The sequence below is a fragment of the Python bivittatus genome, unplaced genomic scaffold (genome assembly GCF_059951505.1).
Source record: "Python bivittatus isolate LINGU-HERP-01145 unplaced genomic scaffold, Pbiv_v1 ctg000660_np1212, whole genome shotgun sequence".
In the NCBI taxonomy this organism is placed as follows: Eukaryota; Metazoa; Chordata; class Lepidosauria; order Squamata; family Pythonidae; genus Python; species Python bivittatus.
In genome coordinates, this window is record NW_028277092.1 from 2,359,743 (window position 1) to 2,387,566 (window position 27,824).

Here is a 27,824-nt window from a genome sequence, read left to right on the forward strand (position 1 = left end):
TTTAAGATCCAGAAGAGGAAACAGCTTGGAAACAGGTTTGAGCATTTAAAAGCAAACTTCTATTCAGTCAGACGGCTTCTCCATCTAACCTGGCCTTTCTTGATTCAGAATCCTCCAGGTGGGCTGAGCCTACAATTCCCAGAATACTACCTTGGAATTCTGGGAATTGTAATTCTATCTCCTGAACAGCACCAAGTGAAGGAAAGCTTGAGATGCGCTTGAGTCCTTGACATGCAACTCCATGCAGTTTTCTTGGAAACATTTTGGAAGTTATTTGCTTCCAGGAGGTTTATTGACTTCCCAGTCAAGCCTACAGTCCGGAAGCTCCTGATGGTCTCCCACCCAAGGGTTAGCCAGGCCCAACTCTTCTTAACTCACGAGCTGCTGTCTGCTGATACATCCCTAGCTAAAATTAGCTATTCTGACCATGCACACCCAACAAACTACTGGTCCAAATATTTAAGCCATCTTTCCTTGCATATAGAAAATGAAAATGAACACTTCCAATGACATGCTGGTTTTCTAGATGCAATAATTTTAAATTTTATTCATATAAAGGAGAATTCATTCATGATGCACAGAAAGGTCTTTTCCATTGTTTGCCACCTGTAAGCCTCCAGACATGTCAAAGTCTGAACCTGTCTCTTTTTCCCATTACTGAGTTCTGGTGTCCATCTTGGCAAAACATAGATCTTGAAGGCATTAAAGCTGACTCAACCAAGCCTCAGCGGCGGGGTAGGGGGGAACTAGAGGCATGACGTGATGGAGAGAACCTGAGTATGCTGTGTGTGTGTTTGTGCTATAGGAAAAAGAATGAAAATATTAGGAATAATTGAAGGTGCATGCAATGTTTTTTGATTACAAGGACAAATGATGCTCCTAATCTGTTAATAAGCCAAATTCTTTCTGCACTATGTTAAAAATGTAAAGTTGATAATGTTCCAGCTGTTCCATTTAAAGTTTTTGAAATGATAACTCTGTTAGGATTCTGGGAATAATGATAACAGATATAATTGCTTGGCACCCTTTGGTGTCAAGGGCTGGACTGGGAATGGTGATAGTGCAGTGGGGCCTGAATTTGGGCCTCTTTTACACCTGGGTTTTTCAGGGATGTTTGGGTATTTCTTCCCTTGTTTTTAAAATTACAGTATGTTGCAGGAACATGTTGAGTCTTACTGGTCCAAGAGTTTAATGGCTCAGTGGAGTGAAGGTGCCCATCCTATAGAAGAAAAACAGAGGGCTTATTTTCTGGGCTTTTAAGCAAAATAGTTTCTGGGATTATCAAAAGCAGGATAATCTTTATCTTTGGAGAGGGGGAAAAATTCACAAAATAAACCTCTTGTAAGGTAATATATGTGAAGATTGATATATACTTCATGGGTGTTTGGTTTTACCTCTGTTATAAAAACATCTTTGTCCACTTAGTTTAGGGTTCTGTTGAATTAAGTGGGAGTAAAAATGCCTGTTTTTGAGGCTGCAAGTAATTGAAGTAAGATGCAGCTAAATTCAATTATCTGATTAACTAGATTTGTATTCAATTTTATGCCAAGGAATAATAACTTATCCCCTTTTCTCTCCCCAGAGCTCATGCTAGCATGCATAACTTTCCCTCCTTTGCATTTTCTTCTTGCATAACCCCATAAAGATTAGGCTGAGTGAATGTGGCTCCAGTTCAGTGGCAGGAGCTTTACAGTGAACCTGCTGCCCTCCAGATGTGTTGGACTTCACCTTGAGTAATTCCCAACCAATGCAACCAGCCTACCCAGAGAATGTTAGATTGGGGGGGCTCTTATCACACCATGAACTTACATAACTTAGGTTTGGATTGCATAGGACACAAGGCGAGGCTGAAATGGAGATGGGTGATTTGGATTTTAACACGTCGCAGGAACCTGAAGAGTCTTTTCCAAATTAGATCTGAAGCGCTGCATAGCCTAGTGTCCACATACGCTCTTATTCTGCACAAGTTAATTCTGATCAAAACTGCTTTTAAGAAAAATTATAGCCCCTCTTCTGTGAGCAAAATAACTTGTCAGACTTCTAGATTGTCTTCCTTTATCTGTAGCTATACAGTACTTGGATTACTTTCTCCATGGATGAATTTCTTTAATAGTCCACTCAAATTTCACAGGGCTGCAGTCCTTGATATCAGATGTAATTTTGTTCTAGCACCAATTATTTAAAACCTGCTTTAAAATGTGAATGTCTTTCCAGTAGAAAAGCAAAAATATTCCATTAATGATGTTTTAAACTATCCCAAACATTTCAGATTTCAATTCCTGACCTAGGTTTGGGAGGAAAGGGGAGAAGGCTTGCTGCCACAATTTCTTTTTCTCCTCTTACCACCCTGCCTTTGCTTTTCTTGTTGGTCCTCTGCTGTTACCAGGTCTTCCGTCTCTTCCATCATTCCATAGCTGTGAGTTCTGTCTCTGAAAAATAGTTTCCTTAATTCCCCCAACTCCTGGAAGCTCCAGTTTGGCATTCTGGTTTATACAGTGTCTTCAAACAGCTCCAACTGCTGGTGCTGTTCATTTGTCACAACTTATTCCAGCCTTCCACCCTCTAGATGCATTCTGTCTACAACTCCGATAATTCCTGTCAAGGCCATTTGTCTGGAAAATTCTTGAAATTGCATATCTGGAGGATGTAAGGTGCTGATAGTCTACTCTGGTTTGATTTTAGCATAGCATGATTTCTGAACCACTCACTGAGATTTATAAGCCATGATTTATAAAAGGCTTGAGATCGGATGTTGAAAGGAGGGAGAGAAAAGGTTGCTAACATTTCGCTTACTGTGTTTGCATGCCCAACCAACTGATGTAGTTAACACCCTGTGGTTGAGCTTGATGTGTGAGTCTTATTGTATTCAAGCCCCACAATAATACCTTGAGGTCTACAGCCTCTTGGTTCCTTATCTTGTGAAAATGCGCAAGTTAAACAATAATAATATGTTTGAATTGAATGTGCATGGTGAAATATTTTCCTTGCAGAAATTCCTTTTTAAAAATTACATTTAAAAAGATAGGGGTATTGTAGGAGTTAGGGATACATTGACCACCTCCGTCCTCAGTCCAGGAGTTGCTTAGTCTGGGATAACTGTCCTGCTGTTTCTCCTGTGTGGATGGCTCCTTTTTTTTTCATGACTAAGGTGTCAGGTAGCCATGGTGGTTCCTCCAGAGCTGTCAGCATCTGTTTTATTGTAATTTAATTTACTTCTCTCCTCTAGCACATGGTTATGAGCTTTCGAGTCTCGGAGCTGCAAGTGCTTCTGGGGTTTGCTGGCCGGAACAAGAGTGGGCGGAAGCATGAGCTGCTCACCAAGGCGCTGCAGTTGCTGAAGTCAGGTTGTAGCTCCGCCGTTCAGATGAAAATCAAGGAGTTGTACCGGCGGCGCTTTCCCCGGAAGATCCTCACCCCTTCGGACTTATCCATGCTTCACCTCCAGGCAGGGCAGCTGCCCTCGGCCACGGCATTGACGCAGGGCGCCATGTGCCACCTGCCCTACGACAATGGAGCGGTGGCGTCTGGAGTGCCAGCCGGCATGCTGCCTCCTGTGCCAATGCTGGGGCCCAAACATGAGGCTGACGTGCCCCACTTGTCACCTCCCATCCACCCTGTCCATCCAGACGTGAAGATGCGGCGCCTGCCCTTTTATGACGTCTATGACGAACTCATCAAGCCCACCACTTTGGGTGAGTGTTCTGAGTGGGCCGTGCGGCGGCTTGAGCTGTGCTTAACATTTCAGGGTAGGGTTGCTGAGGGCTGCAAGGTGTTGGGGGGGTCACATATGGGTGTGGGGAATGATTTTTGCAGGTTTCCTACTGTGATGTACCCATTTTAAAGTCTGCCTTCCAGGTTATTAGCTATTGGTAGTCATGGCCAGAAGGGTTTCAAGGGCAGCAGAAAGGAAGAATAGAGTGCTGTGGCTAGGGCCGCGGGCATAGGTGGCCTCCTCAGTGCAAGCAAACAAAGGGAGTGGATAGGCTAGAAAAAGTTTCCCATCAGAAGCTGGCTATCTTCCACTGCCAAAATATTATCACTCTCATGGGTGGGAATTTAGTTTTTGGCAGGTATAGCCTGCCTGACTTTTCTTTACAGGCTACAAAACATTTTGATGCCCAGGGAGAGGCACTTCAGCGAAGAGTGGACCAGATTTCCAGTTTCAGAACTTTACAAAGGGGCTTGGACAAATTCATAGGCTGTGGAATCCTTGGGGTTCTCTGAGCTTGGTGGTTTTCTTGCAAACGTTTCATTACCCAGCTAGGTAACATCTTCAGTACTAGAATGGAGTGGGGCTTGCTCTCTGTTTATATACAGTGGCATGCCCTGCCCTTTCATAGGCCCTTTCCTGCCAGTCCCACATCTGTCTATTAGATTTATACCCTGCCTCAGAGCGGCACGCAGGAATTAATAAATAAATAAATTAAGTAATCAAGGGTTTTTCTCATGGCACACAGTCACTCTAACTGGGTCAGAGGGTCTCCGTCTGCTTTCTCCAGAAATATCCAAATAAAGTTTCACCAGGAAGGTCCTGGCAAGACTTCAGGATACCAGCAGCCCTTTTCCCATTGACAGGCAGGCAGTGACAGAGGTGGCATGGTGTGTTCTTTGGCAGGGAGTTCTGCAATGGAGAGGCTTGCTTTTTCAGCCACTCTTTCTCTCCCACTTTTTCTTGGAGGACAAGTTAGGTGAAATAGGTTAATTGGCTGGGCGCAGATAGTTTGTACATGGCTGGGTCTCTTTCAAGTGAAATTGAACCTCTGGGGTTAGCTGGCTGGATCATTTTAGCTCTTGGGCTTGTGAGCTTCCAGCTTGCATTCTCTCCTTCCTCCCGGACCAGGGCCACTAATACTCATGAGGCAGATCATGGAGATCTCTGTTTTAAATAAACATTGTTCTATAATTGTTTGCCTTGTTTGTAAGCCAGTTTAGGAGGGTTGTGTCCTGAAAGGCAGGATAATAATAAGCGTAATCAATTGATAAATCTTGTCAGCGACTGTGAGACAACACAAGTCTTTAGCTTGTTTAAATCTTGAGTAGGTTGACATTTTCTTTTTGTGGCTTAGTATATTGTGGGAACCCAGGCCAGCTGATTGGTTTATGATTCAATGTATTGGGTAAACCTAGAATGATCATTCAGAAACTATATGAAACATGATGTGTGAAAACAGTCATGGCCTTTGTGTGCTTAGTTCTGACCTCTTCCCTGGATTTGTATAATATCTTGGGAAAAAAATTGCCTAAATGGGCTGATGCTAAATCATCCAAACTCCCCAAGTTTACAACTGATCAAATTAGCAGGTTGTGTGAATATAGTTGCCAAGTCTTTTTGTGACCTTGTTAACCATTTTGGTATGAACCCAGCCTGAAGATTAGATGCAAATTAAGCTAATTTTTAAAAACCTTGTTATCTCTCTTATTGAAAAATCCTAACTAAGGTCAGCACTAGGTGCCTGGTGACTTCCAGATGTTTGGCATTAAAGCTCCACAATCGTCCCTTCCCACAGACACTCTTCAGGGGTGGTGTTTCAGAACATCCAGAGAATGGCAGGCTGTCCCCTCTCCCAAAAACAAACTGTCCTGGACTATGATTTTGGAGATGCAGATTCAAGTCCTTCCTCAGCCATGGAAACAGTCTAAATCACCTTTGGACAGTCACTCTTTCTCAGCCCAACCTATCAAATGTATAAGGAGAGAATTGGGGAGACTGTACTGGATGGCAGTAGATACAAAAAGGATCTGGGTTGGATCCAGTGGATCACAAACTGAACATGAGCCAATAGGGTGATGCCCAAAAGGCAAATAGAATTCTGCTGCTTCAGCAAAAGTAGAGTGTCATAATCAAGATATGTCCTTATTCCTCGCCATTCTGCACATATTGCATCCAGTTCTGGGCATCACGTTTTAAGAAGGACACAGAAAACAGACTGTGTCTGGGGATAGCAACTAAGGTTATAGGGAATCTGAAAATAAAAACTGAGGTATGCTTAGAAGTATGTTTAGACTAGAGAAGAAAATACTGCAGGGAGACAGGTTAGCCATTTTCATGTACCTGAAGGCCTGTCCTGTAGAAAGCAGGCAGAATTGCTCAGAGTCTTTCAAGGAGACAGGCCAAGAAACCAGAGGTTTAAATGACAAGGAAGGAAGAATTTCCTAGTCGTAAGGGGTGTTCAAGAATGGAGCAGACTTTCTGGGAAAGAGTGAACTTTCTTTCAATGAAGGCTGGAGTACCATCTATTGGGGATGCTGTTATTGAGGGCTGAGAGTTGAACTAGATGATCTTGAAGATCCCTTCCAACCCTTACATTCTATCATCATCATGAGTGACCAGTTTCATCATAGCAGCAAAGGGAATGTCTAAGGTGGCCGGCTTGGTGTAATTCTGGGCATCCCTCAAAATCCAATGGGTAGGCATTAATGGGCTGTGTTTCTCTTGTTGCAGCTTCAGTGAACAGCCAGAGGTTTGAGGAAGCACATTTCACTTTTGCCCTCACTCCTCAGCAGGTGCAACAGATTCTCACTTCTAGGTAAGGAGGTCTTTTTTTCCCCGCTGAAATAAGTCTCTTTTATTTTTTTATTTTAAAATATTTATATACCCCTTGTTGAAAAAAATATCAAGGCAGTTTACAATAAAATTTAGAAAGTAAAAATTTACAACACTTCAAGCATGCATTAAAACATAAACATGTGGAATAAAATGAGAAATAAAATAACAGAAAAAGCAGTGACTGAAGCTTAAAAATGACAGCAATAGTGATTGCCCCCCTGGTGAGGCACGGCCAGCGCTGTCTTTCATATCTTCATGGCTACAGCCAAGGATATGGCTGTATTTTGTTTTATTACCTTCCCCCGTTCCTTGGCACTGGGGATGCTTCTCTAGGAGAGGCAACCACTGAAAAGGCCTGCCTTCTTCAGTAAATTTATCTATTTATTTAAATTTATTATGGCTACCCACTCCAATAAACTCTGGGTGGATTTCAGTATCCAATATTGAATATTTTAACTGTTTTAGTTAAAAACATGAAACAAAATGTGACAGCCTGGACTAAGAACAATACAATCAAAAAACATGACAGGGGCTCCACAGACACACTAATCGCAGGCCTGGGAACAGATCCAGGTCTTAAGGGCCTTCCACAACCTCAGGTGAGTGGGCACCATGCATATGTCTGGGGGGATCCTGTTCCAGAGGATGTTGTTCCTCAAGATGAGGGGGGAAAAAGCAACTACCCCCAATCTGCAGTGAGAACCAGACCAGTCCATTACTAGAACAAGAATTAGATGGAAATTTTTGCCTGAAAGAGAGCGTCTCTAGCCTTTGCTTCACGCAAGCTGGAGTCTCTGTGAAATAAATAAAATTAAAAATGTGTTTCTTGTAAGTTCTTGTACAGGTAGTCCTCGCTTAACAACCATGATAGAGACTGGAAAATTGGTTGTTAAGCAGGGTGGTTGTTAAGCGAGTCACCATGTGACCAGACCCGATTTTATGACTATTTTTACAATGGTCGTAAAGTGAATCACCACAGTCGTTAAGCAAATCATGTCATTAAGCGAATCCAGCTCCCTAATGGATGTTTTTTTTTGCCAGAAACTGGCAAAAAAAGGTTGCAAATCTAAGAATGGCTAGTGGCTGTGGATTCTGAGATTTATAGCTCCAACCCCCTGGAGGGCATCATGTTGAGGAAAATTATTCTGAAAGCCATGTGGGAACAATGCAGATTTCTTACAAAATCTCAGAGAAAGAGTCATAATTGTTTTAGAATTGGTTTCTAGAATCAGATACCTCAAAATTTTTGAAAAATTTAGGCCATTTAGGCCATTTTATTATTATTGTTTTTATGTTTAAAAATAATAAAGGGTGTGTGGTTAGTCTGCCTGGGCAACCCTCAGGCACAATGCTGCCAGTCCTGGCCAGAATGAGAGCCTTGCTGCTCCCGCTTGCTTGCTGCAAAATCCCTTGAGTATCTCTCTGTGCTGTTGCTACTAGAAGAAATGGCCTGCTGTTTCATTACCACAACTGCCTTTTAAGGAGTACCTTCTATGGACTCCTTCACTTTGGTTCTTAATTCATTTATTTTTCTCAAACTAAATATTGGCCCTGGAATTTCAAAACAGCCACAGGGAAAAACTAACATTTTTCCCCATCTTTCTGGAAGTCAACACACCTTCTCTTCCTTTACAGCAGTGCTGATTAGCTCCGTCCTGTGGCTGACCCTACCTGTTGGTTGTCAGAATGTCCACAAGCATTCTGTGCTGTTTTTTCAGAAGTTCATCTAGTGGGCTAGAGGACTAATTTTTATGTGTACATAGACATGGAATTCTAACATTTGCTTTGTTATTTTTCCAGACAAATTTAATTTTTTTTGTTTTCCTTTTCCTCTCCAGGGATATCTTACCTGGTGCCAAATGTGATTATACTGTACAGGTACAATTGAGGTAAGAAGAGCTTAACTTAAAAGAATGTTGTCTTTGAAGAGCAGCAAAATACTTATTGTATCTATAGAGTCAGGAGAGATCCTGACTCATCTTTTACCAAGTCTTTCTGCACTGGCAGAGGGCTCAGTGTCAGTTCTGAATTAGTCACATAAAGCAGAGCAAGCAGCCGTTTGGGTAATCACAGTAGCAATTCTCCAGCTGCTGACAAAGCCATTCCATTTCTGGTTTCAGTGTCAGTTTTGCCCAAAGAACTGTGTGTTTGAGTCTGCCTTTCCCTAATTTTCCCCCAACACCCCCAAATGTGTTGGATTTCAACTTGCATTATCCTTGCTGGGTAGAGAAGGAATTGTGGTTGATGGGTTTAAGGTTGGGGAACCAGATGAGCAAGGTCTGGCCTTAACTGTGTGATAACCACCTTGTTCTCCCAACATTTAGTTTTAGGAAGGGCAAGCAAGATTTTAGTCCCTGGGTTTCCATTTCTGCAAAGATGCTCCACGGTTCCGGACAGCATCTCCATTGATTTCTATATGCATAGAGCAACATTATTTTACGAACAATAGCAAACATGCAAAGTTCAGTGTGGTTGAGAAGATGTAGTCAGTTGCTTCTTTCTTTCTCCCCAGTCCAGAATGATTACCATCCTGATTTCAACAGAGGGTCCCTGCAAAGGAACCTGACCGAGAAAATCTCAAACGGGGAACAATCTTTCTGTGGTAGGGAGGATGCTGTTGACCACAGAGAGCAGGGCAGTGGTCGGACATTGCCGGGGGACTGAGTCCAGAATTCCCTCTGCTTTTATAGTTGAATGGGGGGAGGGTGTCCAATTCAGTTGTTACTAGTACATTAACTGTATTAGGCATTTAGCAGGCACTTCATTTCCCATCATATTTACAGGGTTTTTAAATATACATATATTTATGTATTATTGAAATATTAAAATACAAATATAGAAAAAGGCAAATATTGGAATACAAAGAAAGAAAAAAACAAGATAATACAAAAAGACTACTATGTTTAAGTTAAAAAAAGAAAACCATGGTTAAAAAAGTAAAAAATAAATTGCATTTTCCCCTCCCCTTCCATTTATATCCTCAACCACAGGTACAGTTTAAATATTTGAACTTTGTATCTAACATGAATAATTATTGCTAGTTTCTATTTGAGTCAAAAAACCATATTTCAGATATCTAAACCTGCCTTGCTCTGTGATATATTGTATGTAAGGGACCATTTTTGCTTAAACTTAGTTGGGCTTCTGTTGTGGATATATTCTGTCAATTTTGCCATTTCTACATACTGCTCGATTTTAGTCCCCCAGTCTGACATTGTCAGCAAATCATGTCTTTTGCGTTAGGGTTATTGTGCTGTTACCGTTCAGTGCCTTCATAATGGATTTCAGCTGTATAATTTTAAGGAGCCTCAAACTGTCCTTCCCAGCTGCCTTTTTTTTGCATTTCCCCCCACTTACCTCCCTGGTCTTGTCTTTGTATCTTGACAGGTTTTGCTTATGTGAAACCAGCTGCCCACAAGAGGATTACTTCCCTCCCAATTTATTTGTTAAAATCAATGGGAAGCTTTGTCCTTTGCCCGTGAGTAGACTTCTCCTCCTCTTCCCTCCCTATTTCCCATGCTTGAAAGTGAATAGTTCAACTGGGATGATCCAGACAGATGAGGCAAACCCCAACTCAGTAGATCACTGTTTTGATTCAGCCTTCCCCAAGATGACTGGGGATGGGAGGCATTGTTCTGCTCCTTCCTCAGTGGGCAGGCTCACTCAGTTGTAGGTGGGGAAGAGAGGTTGTCCAGGTAGCCTCTTTGTTAGGGGATTCCACAGGGGTTACTCCTTTCCCCCTGCTCTTTAACTGGGTGGGGCCATCCAACAGTTCAGGGTGCAGTATAATCAGTATGTAGGAGATACCCAACTTTAATCACCACCCTGGGCTGTAGGGGAGAGGTGGTTCTCCTGGTGCCTGGAGGGTCAGAACAAGCTGGAGCTGAACCCCAACAAGATGGAAGTCCTGGCTCTCCATTGAAGCTCTCCATTGGCATCTCTGGACGAGCAGGCCCTATGCCTAAGGAGCAGGTTGGCGATCTGGGGGTCCTTTGGGCTCACAGCTCCTGCTGGTAAAGTACCATGGCTAGAAGGGCTTTGCACAGCTTTGGCTGGCACACTAGATACAGCCCCAACTGGTGCAAAAGAATCTGGCTACAGTAACTCCTGCCATCTGTGCCACCCATTTAGACGCTTGCAATGCGCTTTCTATGGGGCTGCCTTGAAAGACCACTCAGAAGCTGCAGTTAGTCCAGAATGTAGCAGCCTGTGTGCTGATGGGTTCCCATCTTTTGGATATTACACCTTTGCTACAAGTCCTGCACTAGCTACTACTCCTACATCCCTGCCCCCCCCCCCATTGGGAAATAAAGGTAACTGGAGCAAGGAGGTGCTGTTTTTCGATGACAGCACCAGTCCTCTGGAATGGTCTTCCTGTGGAGATTTATATATTTGTTTTATTTATTATTTTGTTATTATTTCACTATGATACTTTGCTTTATGTTCTTAAGCTTACTGTAGATGTTTTATATTTGTTTCCTACTCTGTAAGCCATGAGAGTTAAAAAGATTGAAGTGGGACACAAATGTAATAAAGAAAATGGTGCCCTCCTATTGGATTGGAACTCCAGTTCCCAGGAACATTTCATCTGCATCTTGGAATTCCGGAAATTGCAGATCCAAACTGTCAGAGATGGTTGAGTCTTGCTATCCCAACACATTCATAGATACCAAATTGCAGGAGGTGGGCCTGACACAACCCATCTGCCCTAATTTATTCAATCTCTCCTAAACTGATCTGCCTTAATGTATTAAAAAAAAAAAAGGAAATGCACACGCCTTATTCTGAGCTCTGGGTTTTTTATGCTCTCCACAGTTGATTAGGGTCAGGCATTTCTCAGTGCTTTTTTTAGTAAGAGGTTACCAGCATTACCTATACCCCTGCAATGTGATAACATTTTCTGCTAATAGGAAGGGCAGCACCTGTCACTTTTGGCCCATTTGGGTCTCTATACCCCAAACCCAGATTGTTTCTTGAGCAAGCCATCATGGTCCGCTTGGCCCTTGTGCTAAATACAACCCCTGTCAGGTTTAGTGCAGCATGAATTAACCCTGGTTGGTCTGCAGTAAATCTTCCCTCATTCATGATTTAATCATTGATGAGAGGGCCGACCTGGCATGAATTACTGAGACCTAACTGGGTTCGGAAGGTGGGGGGTAGCCCTTTCTGAGATATGTCCAATGGGGTTTTGGGTGTGGCATCAGCTGAGACTCTGGGGCAGGGGTGGGGATGTTGTGATTGTCATCTGGGAATCCTGTACGGCTTTCAGGAGCGCTGCCCCACAGGTCCCCGGATGTGAGAGACTATTCCTTAGGTTGGGCTCCAGGAATCGATCAGGATTGTTGCTGTTGTACCAGCCTCCCTGCTGCATAGCAACCTCCCTGCCTGAGCTCCCTGACTCCATCTTGGGGTTGGCAGATTTATGGTTCTGGGGGACTTCAGTCTGCCTTCTCTCAGAGTGGGATTGGAGGTGGCTCGGGAGTTCATGGCCACTATGATGGCCATGGGCCTATCTCAGGTCCTCCAGAGCCTGACATGGGACAGTGGTCACACTCCAGATTTGGTGTTCCTATTGGAGCAGTGGCTATGTGATCTGAAATTGGGGGAGCTTTTGGTGTCCCCCTTGTCACGGTCAGATCACGCCCTGATTACAGTGGGATTCTCTAGCGCCACTGTCCACTGCAGGGAGGATGGACCCATTAGATTGGTCCGCCCCTGGAGACTGATGGACCTGGATGGGTTTCAGAGGGAGCTGGGGGTCCCTTCTGCTGGTCTGCTGTATGGTCCATCCGAAGCCTTGGTTGCTGCTTGGAATAAGGGGGCAGCTGAGGCCTTGGATCAGTTTGCGTTCATGCAGCCTCTTCCCTCCTGTGAATTCCGTCACTCCCCGTGGTTTATGGAGGAGCTGAGGGAGATAAAACGAGAGAAGAGATGTCTAGAGCGTCACTGGCACTCAACTGAGGTCGAGCTCAACCGGACACGGGTTAGAGCTGCTGTTAAAGCCTATCTTGTGGTGGTAAGGGTGGCAAAGCGACAGTACTCCTCCGCCCTTATTGTGTCTGCAGATTGCTGCCCTGTAGCCCTTTTGGGTAAAAGGGGCCTGGAACACCTTTTACAGGGGCGTGCAGAGGAATTTGCTCAGCATCTGTCGGATAAAATTGCTCGGAGTCACAGTTGGACACCAGTGTTGTTGCAGGTCAAGAGGAGTTGCCTGGGGTGGAGTCTTGCCCAGTTGGCTGGGAATGTTTTGAATCTGTTGGACCCAAGGAAGTGGACAGGGTCCTTCGAGCTGTGAGCTCAGCTACCTGCTCCCTAGACCCATGCCCCTCCTGACTTGTAAAAGCGGCCTGGGGAGTGTTGTGTGAATGGGCTCTAGCAGTGATCAATTCTTAGATGGCTCCGCTATGGTTGATACTCTGCTCTCTCCATGGGGTTTGTATATTTTGAAATGTTTAAAGTTTTTGATAGTGTTGCATTTTAATAATTACTTTTTAAATCTTTTATAATGATTGTTTTTGTTATTTTATTCAATTGTTGTACGCCATCCAGGATCGCTTTGTGTGAGATGGGCAACTATATAAATGTGATAAATAGATAAACAAACAAACCCTGCCTGGTCAAATTAGGCTTTGAAGTGTTTAAGCCATTTATAATATATTAAGGTGCTTTTTATAATCAAGATGCTACTGAACCAAGTTGGTCAGTTATGAGTAAGCTCATGTTTTTAAAAACATGGTAATAAAATATGCTTTTAGCCAAGTTATCCAAAGTTTCTGTAAATATTTCTATTCATCCAACTCATTTTTTATACTTAATCTGGAACATATTAATTGCTTGTCTTCCTGCAAGTCTGGTGGCCTCCCTTAAAACCACATTTTGGCTTTATGGAATATTTGACCATGGCTGATGGTGATTCCACACATCACACCAAGCCAAAGTGTGGCGTGTTTGTGGCTTAATGCAGGTTTGAGCTTAGCCCATTGTAGTTTATCAAACCAACCATGGTGAAGCAAACAGTATCTTCCCAGCCTACGCAATTGGTTATGAGGGTGCCAACCCTGTTGTAGTCTCGGTGCAAGGCCTGTAGGCTTGACTGCAGATGTCCTCTTCTACCAATGCAGGGTTATCTTCCCCCCACAAAGAACGGCGCAGAGCCCAAGCGACCCAGTCGACCAATCAACATCACCCCCTTGGTGCGCCTCTCAGCCACAGTCCCCAACACAATTGTGGTGAACTGGTCTTCTGAGTTTGGCAGGGTAAGAATGGCTCTGGAGCTGTAGTGGGGATAGCCTCTTGGGACCGTGGCGGGTCTGGCCTGCGTGTGGTGGGGACACTCACAAAATGGCTGTGACGGGAGTGCACAGAATGAGTAGAGTTGGGTTGTTTGGTTCGGCGTGTTGTGAAAAGCCAGTGTCGTCTTCACCGATTATATGAATCAGGCTATTGTGTGAATTCAGAACCTGGGGTGCGCAAAATGTTTATGAATTAGAATCATCTCAATTTCAAAACACTTTGTGAGTTAAAATAATTGTTTTAAGCAAGAACAATTTTTCAACACTTGAAAGAGTTGTTTTAATTTCACAAAGGGACCTTTTGATCTCAAAATACAATACCACTTATATAAATTCAGAATCTTCTACAGAATACCTTTGGTTTGATTAGGTATCACCTATCTTGTGAATGTGGCAGTGATGTTTTGTTACCCTGGGTTTAGGGTTATCTGTGTTGGGTGAGCCCATGAAGTACATATACAGCAAACTGGGGACATGGATGTGAATGGAGGCCTGACTCTTGAAACATAATTTCCTCAAGGAGGAAGGAGGAAGAAATAATAGCAAGTGGTGGTCTTCTACGATATTGAAAATTACAAATGTAATTGTTTGGGCATAACACATTCTGTGAATATAGAATTTATGCTTGGTTAGCTGAGATTTACTGGGTTGTGTGAACCCAACCAATATCTGAAAGTGAGTTCTCTGAAAAGAGAACTTTAGCTGACCATTTTGGTAGCTTTGTATGGGAGAAAGTCTCCATTTCAAATTCCTTGTGTTGGATTTCTTTGGAGGGTTAAATCCAACTCTTTCAAGAGGGTCTAAGAACTAAATGGAAGCCACTGGATTATTTTCATTATGTTTTGCACTCTTAACTATTTAATAAGCATGTGCAAATTGTTCTGTTTGTGGAACAGCCAATTTCTGGTGGTCTGTGCTTGGACTGAAACGTGTGTGTTTTCTCTAGGAACAAAGCAAAATGTGCATGTTCCAGGTACAGGTTTTTCAGGTTGGGAGATAATCAGGAAGAGGACTAAGCCATCGACAGTGGCATGCGATATTGGTGAAGGGGAGGGAAGGGAAGGTGCTAGGAAGATTAGCAAGCAGTCCAGCGCAATACGGCATACAGAGGAGGACTGGAGAGAAGAGCCTGCCCCTCCGGATGTTGTTTATTGAAACTTGGAACAGCTGGGATGTTCCAGATTTTGGTTCAGTCAAGCCCCAGTCTGCCCAGAAAGTTCAGCCAAACCTCCAAGCTGCACCGTGTTTGTTGCATGAAATTTTCTGTTCACACCCCTGCTACTTACTAACTTGGAGGTCATATTCTACACATTGTGCCCTTTGGGACTATGCACCCTTTTCTGTTTGAGGACCAATTGGATGGTGTACCAAGGAAGCCTTCCACTGAAGAGGAGTGGAAAGAAAAACCAAACTTGATTATATTTCACTGTAATATAAATGATATTTAATTAACATTTAATGTAAGAGTATTACTTTCCTGACATAGTTATAATACTTCCTTCCTCTGTCACATTTAACATTCCAACTTGGAGCTATTCTGGTGCCTCAGAATGTGCATTTCTGATGAATACAGATGTTTTCGTAGCATGAGAATTCAGTTGTTCAGACCAGAGGTGCTTAAATTGCCAACTGTAGTTCCTTCAACATAGCCAACACACTTCCCCTTCCCTTTGCCATGTGCCTTATGTCATAGCTGTTCCATTTCATTGATGATCTGATGTGTTATTTCTTTCCTAGCAGTGGTTATTAAAAAAAACCAAAAAAGTGTTCCATGACTCACCATTCACATCTCCACAGTTTAAATATTTGTTAACAATCTGCAACATCACAGTTATTCTGCCAGTAGCCAGAAAGGAGCAGGGAATAGACAATCAGCCAACATGCGAGAGTCAGAGCTAAGTCTCTTACTTAAATAAATAAATGTATTTCTTTTTCTCCATGGCTGTGACATAATCCTGGTTTTGCTCTCTCCAGAATTATTCCCTGTCTGTTTACCTGGTGAAGCAGCTGACCTCGGTGACGTTGCTGCAGAAACTGAGAGCAAAAGGCATCCGGAACCCTGACCATTCCCGAGCCCTGAGTGAGTCCCCGGTTCTCTGAGTCTTGGCCCAGCAGGCCTGGGGATCGTGGCAGCCAGCTGCCCCCAACAGGCCTTGGGGGTCTCGCAGCTGATTCGTACCAGCTGAGGGGCCGCTGCCAGGTACTCCAAGCACGGAGTGGCAGTTTCTCCTTTCCCAGCTTGGAACAAAACAGCCCGTGCTTTTCCCCCAGTCGGGCGTTTTGTTCCACGTTTCTTTTCAGTGCATTTAGGAGTAATAGGAATCCAGAACAAGCCCTTGCGTTTTCATTTTTGTCTTTGGGACTCAAGATTCAATTAGTGTGTGATGAATGCTAGAATTCTAAAGCTAGAAATATTTTACCAGGGAAACTATTTTAGAACATTAAAAAAAATTCCATAGCAAAGATTGGGAGCAACAGTTGAATGGCAGCTAACGTTTTGTAGCCTTGGGTCCAAAATAAGAGTATAAGAGGGCTTGTTCCAAGTTCCCTTTTTTTCTCAAGGGGAACCTTTGAAGTGTTTTGTTCCATCAGAACATTCATAATTTCCCACCTGTGGCTGTTTTATTCCAAGATTAAGACACCAGATTTATTTTTGGTTTGTCCACACCCTACTCCCAAGCTTCGGTATCCGTGCAAGGTGGTTTCCCATGACGTGCCGATTTATTTACTTCTGCAGTATATAGGGATCTGCCTGCATTTCTGCCCGTTCTTACAGGCCATCTCAATTCGGTAATGCCATGCTCTGGGTTTCAGCTGCAGGGATAGCTGTATAGCAGCATCAGTTCTGAATCACACATGTGCAAATATGTAGTGTGTGTTGGCCAAAGTTTTTCCAACCTTTGCACCTTCATTTTTGCTTCTGTTTCTCTTGCATGTACAACGGGAGCAGAAATGAACAGCTAAGCAATATGTTTTTATCCTATTGCAATCAAAAACACTTGGTGGCATACACAGAATAAATAATTAAAATATCCAGTACGAAAGTAAAAGCCCAACAATCATAAATCAGAATGATGAACACATTAAAACAAAGACAACAATAATAACATAAAAATAAAGATGGAAACATCAGGGTTGGGAATGCGGATCTCAGAGCCCCTGCAATATCTTAACTGGTGTCTGTGGACCCCCATATTAAAAAAAAGTAAAAGGCCTAACTTTTAGGGGTGGGCACATTTCAAAAAGGATTGCTCTTCAAGCGTCCTGACTTTTGTTGGGACTTCTGTGTGAAATGAAAAAAGATCTGCTTTTAAGAATCCATTGAACTCAGGAACGTCAATATTCTATGGATGCTTTTTTCCCCTTCTGGGTGTTATTTGTGCCTAGTATTAAGAGAGCTTTTTTCTCCCTGCAGTAAAAGAGAAGCTGACAGCTGATCCAGACAGTGAGATCGCCACCACGAGTTTACGAGTGTCGCTCATGTGTCCGGTAATGTCTAATAACGATGCTCACTGTTGGTCTTCTTAAGGTTTGGAAAAAAGACTTACTTGCTTAATACCAAGAGAACCCCCATAAAATGCATTTACAATTGGATTGTTTTCCATCCCAGAAACCTATATATTGGGGAAGGGAGCAAGTGAGGCGAAACTTCTCTCTGAGCTTTATTTTGGCCAGGAGGAGAAGGCAGAAAGGGAAAAGGGAATCACTCAAAATTTTTGGGAAGTCAAGCAGGGTGAGCAGAAATGTGTTAATGGTAAGGGCTCCTGATCACATAAGGCCTGCCTCTCTGCCCAACAAGAGCTATTTTGAAACTGGTCTTCACGTAACATAGTAAGCCATGGTTTCTTTGAATCACTGTTTGTTTTCCAGCCTATTTTCTTTTTCTTTTTCTTTTTCTTACATTTTAAGGCAGAGGGTAGATGGCAAACTATGCTCATTTCTGCCCTTTAGAAAAAAACCAAACATAAAATGGGGTCAAAATTGTGCCACTAAAATTCAGCAGCAAAACTGGGGAGGAATGGTTTCAGGCTATTTTGAGGGGGGTTGTTGAGGGGTTTAAAAGTGGAAATGCAAGTGTTTTGCCTCCCTGGTGCCTCCCGCTTTTAATTTCCCATTTATTTGGGGGTGGGGCCAGAAATACATTTGGCCCATTTTGCTGCCAAATCTCTTCAGTGCTGAGGAATATGCGTAGACAAAGGGTCGTGGGTTGCCCCTCTGACCATGTTAGGAATGGTGAAACCCAGCCATTAGTCATGTTTCACCAGCCACAATGGTTGGGCCCAGCATTGGGCTAAGCAATGATTTGTTGTTTGTAGGCCAGAATGGCTAAGTTTGCAGAGCATACCAAGCTAAAGAAACGATATCGGGTCTTAGGTCTTGATGTGATTTGTAACTAGAATGTGCTGGAGTTCCCAACATTTTGGGGATGGTGAGCACATACCAAACTTTGAACGTGAGTGTGGGTGATGATGCAATGTTGGGAGGGGGCTTGGCTGTTCCCACAGGTTTCAAAGCCCTGATTGTCCAGAAGTCTACCTCCCTTCTGTGTGGTAGGATGTTCCTGTCGGGCAGAGTGATAATCACAAACACTCCTGTTTGTGCAGAGCACAGCAAAAACTCCAGGAAAATATTAGCCATGAAAGCAAACACATTGCAATGTCCATTTCTTGTTTCCCAAAGAAATCCAGTCAGAAAATATATACTAACTGGTGTTTATTGATAAAAATGCAAAATTCCATAAAATGCAAATATCATACAAAATATAAAGAAAAACACATCTTCTCATTTAATGGTAGCATCCAAGACTTATTAGCAACACAAGCTTAACAAAATCTCTAGCTACGAACTCTTAGAGAAGAGGTACACTACTTGGTACTTTGTTACAACTACGTAGCCCATAAAACCTACATAGTGGCTAACACTAAAACAACTAACAACTACTCAGAGAGAATGAACATTTTCCTCCCCTTGTATTATAGCTCTATGCCACCCCCACTGGGTAACTAGCATACACACGCCAATAGGTGGCAGTAAATAGCACAATACACAACACACAATAACAGGTGTTTTTCACATGATCTCTGTAGTCAAAATATTATTTGTTATTGTTGTAAAGATAACGGGATGAATCCTTTCCCATGAGAATGAAAATCCTGACAGTTCCCTGAGACCCTGCTTGCTTTATGCTTTCTTGGGGCAGGTGGGTGCCCTTCCAGACAAGCTTCATGCTTTCCAGACAGCTGTTCTTGGAGACGGGTGAGGGTGAACTCTCGTGCACAGGCACACTTGCACTTTCAGGTAGTGATTTGGGGGACACCCACTGCAGGGTTCTCTGTCCTTCCCAGGCAACTCACCCTTCCCATCCCTTTCCCACCTCCAGCTGGGCAAGATGAGGCTGATCGTTCCCTGCCGTGCCTTTACCTGCACCCACCTCCAGTGCTTCGACGCAGCCCTCTACCTTCAGATGAATGAGAAGAAGCCCACCTGGACTTGCCCCGTCTGTGACAAGAAGGCTCCATATGAGGGCTTGATCATTGATGGGTAATGCTGAGGAGGCCTTCAGGTTCCCTCTTCTCATGCTGGCTCTAGGCCCTTTCACAAGGTGCTATCTGGGGATCGATGAGCTGCTCCTCTGTGTGTTTGATTGAGCTGGGGTCACTCTGCCTCTGTGCCATTCTTAGATTTGGAGAAAAAGGAAGGTTGAACATCTACTGTTCAAACTTTTTGGGGGGTATAATTTTGCCCAATCTAGATTTTTGTACCTTTCCCCAAAATATATGCATTATTTTTATATTTTCTTTCCTAAACTGTGGAGTTGCAGCAAAACATTCAGAGAATGGGAAAGTTTGAAAGATAGTGCTTTTGATCTGTGTATAGGATGGAAATGAAAAATACAGTGGTACCTCTACTTACGAACGCCCCTACTTACGAAATTTTCAAGATACGACCAGCTCCGGCCCCAAAAAATTACCTCTACTTACGAACTTGCCTCTACTTACAAACCGGATCCGTGGCCATTTTCCCTGCTGCCACGCAGTCGCGGCTTCCTGTGGGCGAGATCGCGGTAGCAAGGAGACGTTTGGTGAGGCTTGTGGTGTGTTTTGTAGCGTTTGGAAGGTTTTTCTGGCGTTTGGAAGGTTTTTGAGGTTTAAAAATAAAATGCATATGTTTCAGAACTGTTTAGCCGTATTTACATTGAACCTTATGGGGGAAATTTACCTCGGGGTGCGACCAAATTTGGAGGGCGGATTAGCCATATTTACATTGAACCTTATGGGGAAATTTGCCTCGGGGTGCGACCAAATTCGGAGGACGGAACTGATTAACCATATTTACATTGAACCTTATGGGAAAATTTACCTCGACTTGAGACCAACTCGAGTTGCAACCAGAGTCACAGAACGGATTAAGTTCGTAACTAGAGGTACCACTGTATATGCATGAAGTTGGAGCTGAACTGACAGGATTTGTTATTGTCCTGGTTGTCTAGGTTCTTCTTGGGGGTGGTCAGATTTGGACAAGAACAAACCTGGTTTGTGCACTTGATTTCCGGGGAAAAATTCTTTGAAGAATGCATGTTTTTTATAATTCTACGGGCCAAACACAGTTTTAGGCTGTTGTAGCTGGAAACTTGTCAGGATTCTTTGGTAGCCCCATTTGTTTTCAACAGTATCGCACAACGCAGGCTTTCCCAGTGACTTTGAGACACCACGTTTCTTTTAGCCATGCTCTCCAGAAAGCTGATGGAGGAGGCCAATGAATTAAGATTGCAAAGCATCTGTTTAAAATGTGTTGAAATAATATGCAAACTGAGTAGAAATGGGATTTATAAGATCCGTATACTTTGTAACAATTAAGCCATAAATGAATCATTTACAATGTAATAAAAATAATTAATGAGAGGAAGCTATTGCAGTGTATAAAATATAGCGTAGGGTAAAATGGAAACTAATCAAGATATAAAGGGTAGCAAAACCTATTTTCAGATTAGGGAAAAATATAATTAAAATTCAGTCCTTGCTAACTGCATTCCCACTGTAAGCAGACTTCAACCCTGTAAGTTTAAGAATAACAGGGAATCTGTTTGCCCTTCCGAGGAAAGGCTCAGAATTCTTCAGTGATTTTCAGGTTCAGTTGTCAGAGGACAGTTAGGAAAATTGAGAAAAAAAAGAAGTTCTGAAGAGAAAATGTTTGTTGTGAGTCCAGAAAAACCAAAGGCTCGAATGGGCTGGAAAAGAGGCTGCTCAGAGGAATTCAGGGGATGCCTCCTGAATATCCAGAAAACCTGCTCCAGGAATCCCTCTTCTCTCTGCCAGGCTGGTTAGGGGCATAGGATGCATCTCAGGATCTGGTGGCTACTGAGTTTCTGAGGGCACACCCTCAAATTTCATTGGCTGTGTTAAAACTGGCACTGTGGTGATGAATTATTAGAGCAAAACAGTTAATTGTGTCCATACCCTACTACTTAACTGGTTATCTGGTATTTTTGGTATTTATCAACTCTAAATACCTGCACTTGGCATCAAATCATACATTTGACTGGCTTCATGCCTTAAACCATGGTTTACATATAACTCTGGGAAGCCAAACCCAAGGAACCTCAAGGGAGCCTAGTGTGGGGATCAGCAACCTTTTCAGATATGGGCTCAAAAAAAATAGAATTGGGGGAAGATGGTATGGCTCACACCTTGCAAGACGATGAGTGTCCCCTGAAGCTCTCCTGGGAGACACTGGCCTGCTGTTGGGGACTTAAGACTTGGCATCCAGTGGGAATCCTGCCAAGGTGGTTTCTGGAAGGTAGGAAAGTTTCAAACTCAGTTCCTCCCAGAGTATCCAGTGCTATCCATCAACTGTCCCTGTTCTGAATTGCTCCTGGGCATATTTCTTTCTCCCCCCTCCCATTGTCCCCCCCCCCCCCAGGCTGTTCATGGAGATCCTTAACTCTGTTACGGACTGTGATGAAATTCAGTTCATGGAGGATGGTTCCTGGTGCCCCATGAAACCCAAAAAGGAGAATCAGGAAGTTTGCCAACCATCAGCATACAATGGACTGGAAGGTAGGTGAAGGCTCAGCTTTGAAGCAGTGGCTCTTGCCCTCCGGAATGAAAGGAGGGCCCTGGCTATAGGGAGCCTCTAGTGCCAGGAGCAGAATGTGTTCCTTACTGTAAGAGGTTCCAAATCAGCGAGCTTGTCTGCAGCAGATTGCTCCAGTACATGGAGGTTCCACTGAGCAACTGTGGTGGTAATTGTTGGTGGCTCCCTCTTCTTTTACTTCTCTTTTGTGTCAAACACTCTCACCCTTTCTTGAGGCAGTGAATTTTGTGCCTTGAGTCAGAATTTCATGAATGTGCAGCACACTGGCATATGGGCAACAGAGAACTGTTAGAGCAGGCAGAGCTTTTCTCAAGACATTCTCCATGTCTTGCTGCAGGAAAAGGTTTGCCCACCAGCTGCCTCAGATTAAGAGAAGACAGAGGAGGGGCTGTGACTCAACAGTAGAGCCTGTGCTTTGCCTGCAGGAGGTTTGGGGTTCATCTCAGCATCACTTTCTATCCTGGAAAAACTCTGCCCTCAACTTCAGGAAAGCTCTGCAACACTCAGACTGATGGGGTTCACAGTCACACACAGCCAAGTTTTGTTTTAACTAGGGTTTGTTGACCAAACCGCAATGGCTGACTTCACATGCAGTGTTAAGACATAAGCTATGGATTGCAAATGATAGTGGCTGGATTCAGGCATTGCATGGAGCCAGAGATGAACAACCCACACAGTGTTTCAGCATGGTGGGTGAACCCAGCCATTGTGGCTTAGTCAACAAAACCCTGGTTAAAATAACCCATGGCTTATTGGAATGACTGGCAACCATGTCAGACCAAGTCTGGCATATAGTCTGGCCATGGCTAAGTGTGCTGCTTTCTAAAAAAAAAACACAAAAAACCTTGGTTTCTTGAGATTGCCCAGAAGATGTTGGCTTCTCTTTTTTATATATATTTTAATTTTGTGGGGTGGCAGATGTCCTGGTCTGTGGAAGCCATGTTGCTGACCCAGTTTAAATCAGTGGGTACATAACTCAGTTAGCACAGGCAATTCTGAACTCAACAGACCAAGGGTGGATTTGCTGTTCATGCTTAACCAGGTCAGTTAAGACCTAGCAAGTGCATTCATACAACATGCTTGATGAGTATTCTTGTGGTTTTACATGTTGCCCAGTCCTAACCTCCTGCGTTTATTTATGATTCATTGCATTGTGTGAAACCTGAAAATGGTTAACAATCCAGTAACCAAATGCAGGATATTGTACAACAGTATACTCTAAACCTCATGTGTCTTTTGAACATGCCATAAAAACTGGCTAAGTTGCACTGTGCCATGGTTTGTTTAATCATGGTAATAAATCTAAGCCAGCCTTTCTCAAACTTTTGACCCTGGAGGAACCTTTGAAATATTTTTCAGGCCTCAGGGAACCCCTGCGCATTCAGGCTCTAATATAGGCCAGAAGTTACAAATTTATTACATTTGTTTCATGCGTAGGCCTGCATATATCCATCCATCCATCCATCCATCCATCCATCCATCCATCCATCCATCCATCCATCCAATTTGTCACCACCCATCTTGTTAAACGACTCTGGGTAGTTTACTAAACAATTAAAATCAATTAAAATTACAAAATTACAATAATAAATACAAAATAAAAAGATCCAAAATAACTGGAGATCACTCAGTGTCACTGAGGCACTAGTCACCCCCAGGATTGGGTATAGTTGCTATCCCCCCACCCAGGCTGGCAGAGCCAGGTCTTCAATTTTTTCTGGAAGGCCGGTAGGGTGGTGGGGCCTGCTGCACCTCTGGGGGGAGGGTGTTCCAAAGGCTGGGAGCAACGGCAGAGAAGGCTCTCCTCCTGGGCCCTGCCAGTCGACATTCTCTCGCTGATGGGACCTGCAACACGCCCTCTCTGCCTGACCGGGTGGGACGGGTTGCTGTGACGGGGGTAAGACAGGTAACCTGGACTCATGCCATGTGGGGCTTTAAAGGTGACAACCAGCACTTTGAACTGGACCAGAAGCAGACGGGGACCCCATGCAGCTTGCGTAGTAAAGGTGTCGTATGCGCCGTTCTTGGGGCACTCAAAATTATCCATGCGGCCGCATTCTGGACCAGCTGTAGCTTCCAGATACTCTTCAAAGGCAGCCTATGTCGAGCGCATTGCAGTAGTCTGGCTGAGAGATGACCAGGACATTAACAGTGTTCTCAAACTAAAAGTCAAGAATGAAACTTACCTCTTTAATGTGTCGCCTGCGCTTGTGTTTGCGGCACAAATACTCAATTCAGGGCCAAACTTGAGATTTCATCTTCAGCCGAAATAAGGCAATTTCTGTCTCTGCCTTTGTTGCTTGTTAAGTAAGAAAAATCTTGCTCACACATGTAAGAAGTTGAAAACTGCAGCAAAATGTTCAGTGCCTTCCTGTGAGTGGCAGGATACTCCTCTTTCACAGAAATCCAGAACTTGTCCATGGGCAGACCAGCGAATCCCATCTTGAGCGTACGATCAGACTGCAGCTCACAAAGTTCTTCCTCTTCCTTCAGAGTGAAGGTCTCAGGCTGGGCAGAAGGTGCAGAGGAAGGATCCCTCACCCAGTCATACGTTTGTGTGGAAAGGGAGGGAAAGCACTGATCAACTTTTTTCTGCAGTACTTCCAGGTGGTTTTCAATTAGATTTGAGACTTTCTGGTATCCTTCCTCACTCTCAAGCCCAAGCAGCAGTGGAAACATTTCAGTATTTCCCTTTGCAACGTGAGTTTTCCAAACATTCAGTTTTCTTTTAAATCCAAGAATCTCGTCACCTGAAGGCAAAACATTTTCTCCAGTGCCTTGCAGACATTTGTTCAGCTGCTTCATGAAAGGAAAGATGTCCACTAAGTATGCTAGTTTCTGCAGCCATTCTCCATCTTCGAAGCACTCAGCAAAATGTGGAATACTATTTTCTCAAAAATACTCTTGTAATTCTGCCTTCAACTCAAACAAAACCTCTTCAGCATCATGTGACATGTCATCAATACGCCAACTTACTGTACTGTTTGATAGTGGGACCTTTTCCATTTCTTGTACTGCATCTGGTCCTAGCATTTTTCCCACTATTATTTTATATGTGGGCACAATTACTTTCTCACCCAAAACATGACTTTTCCTTTGCTGTGTAATACGTTCTGCTACTAAATAACTTGCTTCTTGGGGTTTTTTTATTGACTTTCATTTTATTAACAAAAGCTTTACTCTGTTCTGTGATTCCAGTAGCCATTTAAAATAATCAGAACATTTACTTGCTGTAGTTTAGTGACTTTTTAATTTTGCTGGAGCCATTGCTGCATTTGTAAGTTGTTTGCCTCAAATGAGCCACAACAGAATAGAACAGCTTGGATCACCAGTCCATGTAAAACCTATTGATAAATAGCTTTCATTGTAAAAACAGACTTTTTTTTTGTGAGTCCGTTGATGTACCAGTGCAGGGAAATGCCTGAGAAGATTTAAATTCTTCATTATCATTATCATCATTAAATTTATCGGTATTGTCTGTTCTAGAATCCTACTCTTCTCTCTCATACCTCCTCTTCAAAAATCGCCACATTGAACTCTCAGACATAACTGAATAAACATGCACAACATTTATTTAAAATAACGGGATAAAATAACTACAGGGAAACTGCAGGGAAAAAATGCGGGAGGGAGAGACTGATGTCAGACTAAGTTGGACAAGTCCATTAATTTCTTGAAAAATGCACTTCTCCCTCCCCTTCCTTCAATATATTCCTCCCTTCCTGCAATATAGCGTTCACTTGTTATCAACAGTCACCCCTATCTCGCGTCAAAAATTAAGAATGGATTCAACAAAATAAACACAGTCCTACAGCGCACTAGGGGGGAGCCAAGATGGCAATGAGGCAGCAACTGCTGTAAAGAGCTTCTCCAAAATATATTTTTTTATCATCTTTTTTCTTAATCTATTGTTTTAAATACCAGTTTATTTTATTTTACAATTACCCCTCCACCCATGCTTTTAGTGTGACAGCCTCGTGCTGCCCTGTCGGAACCCTCAACGTATAGAAAGGGTAGAGAAAACCTCAGGACGCTGCCAGTCGTCATGGGAAAAAGAAGGAAGAGACACCGGACACATCCTGCAATGCAAGCTACATCCAAGCCCACAAAGCAGATGAAAGTCGGCAGTTACCTAACAAGCAGGCAGCGACCTCCTGTAAATAATCCAACCCCCTCTAATTCCTCCGATGGACACAATGCTCTAGAGTGGGATCTACAAGCAGAGATCGAAAGCCGGCAGCTTATAGATCCCTTCTATGGAAGAGGATCCCCCCCCCCGAACCCACTGCTGCCATCTGCTCAGCAGCTGCACAGCTTTTGCAGGGTGAGGGTGGGAATACAAGCCTGATAAACTTAAAAGAATGAAAATATAACTGACTTTCTAACCAGACAAAACCTGCTAACAGCACAAACTGTTCTCTATCTTTGAGCTGTTACCTACAGTCAAAACCAAAGTGGACTCTTTAAAAGAGGTCTTCATAAAGCTTATTGCAAACCAATCAAAATGATAACGTTGCTAAAGTGCGGATCTCCTAGTATGCCATAAAAGCAGTCAGGAGGGAAGTCATGGGTAACCTTACCCCTACACCAAGGAAGAGGGAGAGTAACGATCAGAAACAGCTGACCATTCATGAGGAGAAGGGTGAGAAACAAGTCATGTAACTGAAGGGGAGAGGCATTTAAATGGCAAATACTACCTACAGCCTAATCAAATCACCCTACAAATATCAAATAACAGAGAAAACAGAGGAAGATGGGGATCAAAAAGAGCAATTATTTTATCTTTAAGCCAGCGACTATGGTGCAAAAACCAGCTGATTGATTTACAGAAAGCTGAATGGCTCCCATCCAGCAGAGGCCAAGAGCAAATTTTATTTATATTCAGGCAATCCACAATCTCCAGCATGCTGTTTAAAATGAGGCTCTTTTTACATACTTTTTCAGTTTTTCCAATATGCATGCTTCATTCAGAGGAACTCAGCCCACTCTTAAGCCAACCTGGCCCAGAGAGTACTGTCACTTTAAAGAACAAATGTGACCACTCGGTTCCAGATAACCTCAAGGACATTCTACCAGCTCTGACCCCGAGAGATGATTGCCCAGGCAAACCATCGGCGCTACCTACAGCAAGACAGTGTACAGATGACCTCCTGGAAGAAAACCTGATTAACTCTTTTTGTGCCTTGTCAGACTTGGAACAAATTGACATTATTAAAAAAACTGGACAATCTAAGAAAATCTTTAGTGGCAACACATAAAATAGCCAAACCTCTAATTGACTTGGTTTTACCAACTACCCAAAGTAACTGCAGTTACTTCGAGAGAGCACTTGCTGACATTCCAGCCCCCTCCTCTGACTTGTGGAATCTAGATATGCAAATCATCAGTACAGAGAATCAATCAATCCCTGGAACAGATCCAAACTCCTATACATTGCCCCCTGTTAAAACAGCACAACATTCAGAAATGTCAAAGAACAAAAAGCTGGATGCTGTATGTCAACAAGAGGAGGGTCTCGATTGCCTAAAACTCTGGGAATCACAATCGGAGCTAGGTGGTGGGACACACCAGGAACATGATGTGGACATTTGCAGCCTAACTGTCAGGCCTAGCCCAAGGAACTCCAACAGACCAAGTAAATTCAGTCCAGCTATGTTTATTAGCTATAACCTCTAGCACCCAAGTAATGCCAGCCACAACACTGTGAATTCCTCAGGGAGGTGCCAGTCTCATCCTCTTGTATTTCCCACGCTCCTCAGGAGATGAAAGAAAATGTTTTTCTCCCTGAGCCTGGGCTTCATAATTCCATTCCATTACACTAACACATCCAATAACTGGCACACCCTCCAGCTCTCCAGGCAAATCTCTGCTTCAGGAACCACAGGAAATCA

General features: G+C 43.3%; 1 protein-coding gene across 3 annotated transcripts in view; it reads left to right on the forward strand.

The window, feature by feature from the left end:
• Window positions 1–27,824, forward strand: part of PIAS3 (protein inhibitor of activated STAT 3) — a 58,709-nt gene that overhangs the window by 12,102 nt on the left and 18,783 nt on the right. For 2 of the 3 annotated variants that reach the window (XM_007432335.4, XM_007432333.4), the window contains exons 2-10: window positions 3,227–3,692; window positions 6,443–6,527; window positions 8,386–8,436; window positions 9,935–10,025; window positions 13,669–13,803; window positions 15,814–15,919; window positions 17,255–17,328; window positions 19,220–19,380; window positions 21,760–21,896. In XM_007432335.4, the coding sequence (XP_007432397.1) occupies window positions 3,230–3,692; window positions 6,443–6,527; window positions 8,386–8,436; window positions 9,935–10,025; window positions 13,669–13,803; window positions 15,814–15,919; window positions 17,255–17,328; window positions 19,220–19,380; window positions 21,760–21,896 (1,303 nt within the window). In that variant the 5' untranslated portion in view covers window positions 3,227–3,229. The remainder of the gene's footprint in view (window positions 1–3,226; window positions 3,693–6,442; window positions 6,528–8,385; window positions 8,437–9,934; window positions 10,026–13,668; window positions 13,804–15,813; window positions 15,920–17,254; window positions 17,329–19,219; window positions 19,381–21,759; window positions 21,897–27,824) is intronic. The other variant, XM_025169263.2, reaches the window with a different exon arrangement.